Source organism: Rutidosis leptorrhynchoides, chromosome 5, assembly GCF_046630445.1.
Source record: "Rutidosis leptorrhynchoides isolate AG116_Rl617_1_P2 chromosome 5, CSIRO_AGI_Rlap_v1, whole genome shotgun sequence".
Lineage (NCBI taxonomy): Eukaryota > Viridiplantae > Streptophyta > Magnoliopsida > Asterales > Asteraceae > Rutidosis > Rutidosis leptorrhynchoides.
The window spans coordinates 126,027,353-126,034,129 of NC_092337.1; the positions used below are offsets into that span (position 1 = coordinate 126,027,353).

The following is a 6,777-nucleotide window of genomic DNA, read 5'->3' on the forward strand; positions in this document are numbered from 1 at the left end:
AATATAACAATTAATTTATAACTTACTCTTTATAACAACAATAAATGATGGATAAATTAGACAATTTACCAATATATCTTAAATTCAACAAAAAGTCAAACCAGACATTCATTTTGGGACGGAGGGAGTATTTAGTTTATCGATTTCATTGTTGTTTGAGAGCTTTAGTCGATTGTTCTTGGTGATCATTTGTTATGATCATTGATCTTAGTTTGAGAGATTGTCTTAATTTTGTATTTTAGAGTAGTTTTCTTACTGCTACTCTATTTTGCTTTATTTGATTAGTGATTTATGCTTCTGTGATTGAAGTATTATATTTTATGGTGTTCGATTTGCTCAACTTTACATGGTGTCAAAGCGATTGTTCTTTATCGGTTGGTGATTGGTCCGTGGTGAATATGTTGTGTTTCTTTCAACGGATTGTTGAAGAATTTCTTGTGTTCGTAAGAAAACCGAATATTTCAAATTAAGGTTTGGATTCTTTCCTTTTGGATATACCAGAGGTGTTTCTTTATCTTCCGCTGCTATTTCTGCTTTTGTTGTACATTTAGGATTTTAGCCTTAAAATAAATAAGATTTATATTCATCAATTGGAGTCTCGAATTTATTCATTCAACAACAACAATACCTAATTCCGCACATAAGAGGTATGAGGGAGGTGAGATGTAGACAAACCTTCCTCTACCCTAAGACTAGAAGAGAATTCGTCGCTCTAACCACGAGTTGAGAAAAAATCTCCACCCTCCGGAAGAGAATGTCATTCCTCTCTCTACCCCAGGGTAGAGATATTACTTCCATGAGGACCTTCGGCAAAAAAAAAAAAAAAAAAAAAAAAAAAAAAAAAAAAAACGGGACGCCATGAAATTGGTGGAATCAAATTTTCATGGGTTTGGAAGCTGCCTGTAAATTAATTTAGGCTCTAAGCGACATTCCCTGTGGTATGTTCAATACTACAAGCGGAGTCCAAAAGAATTTTTTTAACTTGAGGGGTCACTGTAGTATGCATTCATTTCATGGGGAGTTCATTTTCCAAACGTCCATGTAATTCTAACGTTTAAGTGCCTCACGTGACCTGCACATGAGGATAATCTTATCTTTTTAAGTTCATTTTCCCCTTTAAATCTTACCTGGGGGAAAACAACTGTCACCAAATCCTTTTCAGATAAAAAATTAAAATTCACAAAATATAATAGATTCATATCCTTATCTCACTTCATAAAAGCTTCACCATCGTATATTCATCTTCAACTTGACAAAATTTCTTAAAACCGAAAATCAAAAACAAATCTGATAGATCTATTTTCGTTTATAACAGATAAACAAACAGAAACAAAAATCAGATCCAGATCTCATCATCATCCTTATTTTTTGTGTTTTTCATCGAAATTAGACATCTCTCTTTTGTGGATTAAACTTCAATAAAAGCACGGATCCGAGTTTCTTATCCTAAACCTAACCTTCGTTCATCATCAATAGAAGTTAACATCATGAGATGATCATAAACGTCACGATAAAAAAAAGGTCAAAGTTATTTTTCAAAACCTAAAATAAAAATTCAGATCGCATAATTGTTTTTAGGCTCTGAATATAATTTTCGTGTGTTCTAAAGTCGGTTTAGAACGATTTTCATGTAGAAGTTATAACCTAAAAACAACTATAAATCAAATTTAGATTTTGGATCATATTTTGATGTTCATCACTTTGCGTTATGTTTTGTTCATATTAATCAGTTTTTAATTGAGTGATTTTGCAAGATTTAAGTTGATTGCGGTTTAGGGATCATCAAGTAGATGTTACAATTGATTTTTAGATTTAAATTTGTGAAGTGTAGTTTTGCAGGTTCTTAACTTTGTGAATTTAAATTTATCAAGTATGTATATATTTGATAAATCATTTATGTGTCTGTTTATATTTGTATAAATTTATATTTGTATGTGTGGGTTCAATCGAATCTATCTATTACTGTAGTATGAATGTACTTATAAATTATTCGTGTGTGTTGGTATATATATATATATATATATATATATATATATATATATATATATATATATATATATATATATATATATATATATATATATATAATAAATTTGATTAAAGGATTTGATGTTTAAAGTAAAGGGAAGATAAACAACTGAAATGACCATTTTACTCTCATGTGCACCCGCACATAATGAATTTAACTGATGAAATTAACGGATGTTAGGCAAATGGACTTCCCGTGAAAGAAATGCGTACCATAGTTACTCCCTATTTTTGAACATACCACAAGAACTCCCCGTGTGTTTTCTTTTTACGAGTTCATCTTTTAAAACTTTAAATTTCAATAACTTAATTATTTTTGCACCAGTTACCTCCAAGTGTTTCTGCACTGAAAAAAAAATCGAAACCACCAAGTTGTAATTAACAAACCTTAGCAGTCACATAAGGCATGGATTGCAGAGATAGCCCACTAGTATTGTAGACCCATCTTAAGTAACACTAGTATTATAGGCCCATTGATAAAATCCTGTAAACTACTGTGTTTCCCCTATATCAAATGTAATTGCAGTAAATATGCTTAACAATAGTAATATCCTAACTTAATTATATTGTTGTGTCGATGAAAGTGAAAACAACAAATACAATTCACACGCATACAATATACATACAAGCAATGTTGAAACCATTTAAGGTTTTCTACCTCTTCCTTTAACAAATCGAGAGGGACTAAACTTAGTTAGATCAACAATGGTGGAGCAACCGTCCATTACAAGCTCCGCCATTGAAGCTCCGGTAGCAGGTCCGTTAAGAATCCCCCAACAACTATGTCCGGTTGCCACATAACAACCCTTCATTCCCGGAATCTCACCAATAACAGGGATGCTGTCATCTGTACAAGGCAAGAAACATGCTTGCTCTGCTTTCACCCGAGCCTCTTCACCTAAATGGCTAGACACCGTTTTAGCCACCCGCTTTAATACCCTGATTGAAACTGGGTTCGGTTCGATTTGTTCCGGGTCATCGGGAACTTCTTCCTGGTATGACTCTCCACATACGTAAACCTCCCCTGTTTTGTCATGAAAAAAATCATTCAAGTTGCATCACATAAATTTCCAAGATTTAGCGGTAAATATAACTGGCACTTTGAAAATATATACTCCATCCGTCTTACATTTGTTAAAATTAAGATATATTCAATTAATGTTTGTTTTGTCATTATAGTTACAGTAAAGTCTAACTGAATTTATTTAAAAAAAATTATTAAAAATAATAAATAAGTGTAAATTGGAGAGAAAATGAAATTTATCAATTATTTTTTGTAAATGATCAATTATCTTAGGACGAATATAAATAGTAAGCTTGACACTTTTTACGAGACCTATCTAATTGAAAGTGGGGTCTAGTTTAAACTCTCAAACAAATAGCCTAGAAACAGAAGGGGAGCTGATTCGTACACCACTAGATTTTAGCCATACACCACCAAATATGCATTACAACGTTGTACTGTACAACACTGTAATGCATATTTGGTGGTGTATGGCTAAATTTAGTGGTGTACAAATCAACCCCCAAACAGAAGAGGTGCCTTTTCTTTCTATTATATTAGTCATTTAGTTGGAGTACGCTAGCTACAATCTTTCTAAAGGATGGAGTAGTTTTGTTTGTCCTTCAAAATTGTTGACTTACTATTTATATCTTTCATAACTTAATTATTCACTTCTAAAAAATAAAACTATTAAATATAATGTTAAAATTATCATTTTAACTTTCTTAATTATAGTCTCAATCATTTACAGAGTACTCCTACGTCCCAAATTAATAGTCCACATACAAAAAACATACAGTTTAAAAAAATGTCATAAAAATACTATAATTTCTATTTACTTTTCAGTTTTACCCTTACTTTTTCTCTCTTTTAATCATATCCACATACATTATGGACATAATAAAACTTTACTTTATTATTCTTATATATATATATATATATATATATATATATATATATATATATATATATATATATATATATATATATATAAGTGGACAATTAATTTGAGACAGTCCCAAATGTAATAATGGACTATCGATATAGGACGGAGGAGGAAGTATTTAATACCAACTTACATTTACCACGCAACTTACATTAATTTCTTAGTAAAATACAGTCCCAACTTACATTCACCACGTTAATTGTTAAAGGAAATAAGGGATAATATTATAGGCTTTAGCCACTAATGTAACACATTTAGATAAACGGATCAACTGGATGCATAAATAAATTGAAAATTAAAAGTTCTTAGCATCTTAAAAAAAGGAGTAATTACCCGTGGGACGAGGGTAGATTTCAGGATCCTTGGGTGGTCCACCTTGTGCCGGAAGATAACTAAGAAACAAAGCATGGGCTGTAATGGCATCCATTTGTTTGGGCTCCAACACTATACTATGGGCCTTAAGCCCATGAACATTAATCACCGATGACAACAAATTAAACTTACTAGTCCAAGGTCCAAGAGCCAGCACCACCGCATCGCCACCAATCACACCACCACCTTCCACCACCGCCGTCACCTTCCCCTGCTCACCGGTCACCACACTCTTCACTTTTCCGATAACAACCTCCACACCATAATCCTCCACCGCTTTTTCAATTAACCTCCGAGTAAACAACTGCGGGTGAACTTGGGCCGTGGTTTCAGCCGTACCAATACATTTTGGGCTTTTGACTGGGCCGTCGATCCATTCCGGAATTGTTGACTTCCTGCCACGTGGCGTGTTTACGTTCTCTGATTCGGTAACGGAGAGGCTGAGGGTGTTAACTGGACGATAGCCGTAGGATTCGAATCCGTTTAATTCTTGAGCAAGTGAACGGTGGAGATCGAAGCTCGCACGTGCCAGGGATGATACGGGCCCACCGTCACACCAATCGAAAGCTAAGAAGCCGCCGGCTTTACCTGATGCGGCGCAGGCGATTGATGATTGTTCGATGAGAGTAACGGCGGCGCCTTTTTTGGAAAGGAAATAGGCGGTGCAAACGCCGATGACTCCGCCGCCGCAGACGAGAACTCGCTTTTTAGGTGGGTGGTTGTCCATCGAAGCTCGAACGGTGAAGATAGAAACGAGTTTGGATGGTACGAGAAATGGTGATTTAGTAAACATTTGTTAAAATCTCTTAATTGTTAAACAGAGATAAGACACGTGTCTTTCTAGAACTTTGATTGTTCATATGTTATTTTTTGGGCTGTTTCTAAATGGGCCTAATAAAATAGCTCTTTTTAACTCGTTTTAATAATAGTGCTATTCGTAATCATTTTCGACGCTAATCCCGGCTTATCCACCTAGTAAATAAATTTGAACATAAAAACTCTTGTTTATCAGACCCCAACCACTACACTATTTTATACCTAAACATTAATAGCTATAACTAGTTGAGCGACCTGGCTTTGCGCCGATTCTTCACCCTTATATAGCTAATTATTGAGAAACTAACTATTTTATCATTTTTTTTTTGTTTTATTTTTCGTTTTGTCGAGGAAGGACCCAAAATAGTTATGTGATTGATTTGTAATAAGCATGAAAGTAATTATTCATCATCTTTTGTTTTAATTTTCGTCTTGTCGAGAGAAAAGAACCAAATGCTCAATCAATAAAGTAAGACGTACATTAACGATTGGTATAAACTATTTAATAAAGTAGGAAACACTATATATATATATATATATATATATATATATATATATATATAGTAGGATCAAGAGGGAAGTAACCAATCAGGGGAAAGCGGGGGGAAGTAAAATTTTTTTTTTTTTTCGTTTTTTGAAAAAACTTTTTCACGAACATTATAGATGGGATGAAAATATGAACATTTAGTAGAGACACTTTGTGATAAATGTTTTTATTTTGGCGGAAAAACGCTCGAAGATGTAATATATAACAATTATCGTGTTTTTCGAGCGTATTTTGAGGTTTTAGCTATTGGGGTTTAGATATTAGGGTTTAGATATTAGGGTTTATAGGGTTTAGATATTAGGGTTTAGAAATTTAGGGTTTAGGGTTTAGATTTAGGGTTTAGATTTAGGATTTAGATTGAGTTTTTAACACGAACGGTTTAGAGTTTAGGGTTTAGGGTTTGGTGTTTTGGGTTTATGGAATAAACCCAAAACACCAAACCCTAAACCCTAAACTCTAAATCGGGCTAAATTTTACTTCACAAAACATGAAGAAAAAAAAAACGTTCATATTCTTCACGAACAATATTATCTTGAATGTTATTTTTGTCGATCGTTTTCCCGCCTAAATAATAACATTCATCACGAAGTGTCTCTTCTAAATGTTCATATTTTTGTGTGATCTTGATACCGGAAAAAAAAAATTCAAAAAAAAAACGAAATTTTTTTTTTTTTTGCTTCCCCCCGCTTCCCCCCGATTGGTTACTTTCCCATTGATCCTGCCCCTATATATATATATATATATATATATATATATATATATATATATATATATATATATATATATATATATATATATATATATATATATATATAAATAGTGGTAGGATCAAGAGGGAAGTAACCATTCGGGGGGAAGCGGGGGGAAGCAAAAACTTTTTTTTTTTTCGTTTTTTGAAAAAACTTTGTTCACGAACATTATAGATGAGATGAAAATATGAACATTTAGTAGAGACACTTTGTGATAAATGTTTTTATTTTGGCGGGAAAACGCTCGAAGAAGTAATATATAACAATTATCGTGTTTTTCGAACGTATTTTGAGGTTTTAGCTATTGGGGTTTAGA

At 33.1% G+C, this 6,777-nt stretch overlaps 1 protein-coding gene across 1 annotated transcript; it reads right to left on the reverse strand.

Moving 5' to 3' along the window:
- Positions 1–2,445: 2,445 nt before the first annotated feature.
- On the reverse strand, positions 2,446–5,208 carry LOC139847793 (D-amino-acid oxidase). Its single transcript, XM_071837519.1, has 2 exons — positions 4,311–5,208; positions 2,446–3,052 (listed from the first exon to the last, which is right to left on the reverse strand). Exons 1-2 carry the CDS (start codon positions 5,140–5,142, stop codon positions 2,673–2,675), a joined length of 1,212 nt encoding a protein of 403 aa, XP_071693620.1. The 5' UTR covers positions 5,143–5,208; the 3' UTR covers positions 2,446–2,672.
- Positions 5,209–6,777: the final 1,569 nt, after the last annotated feature.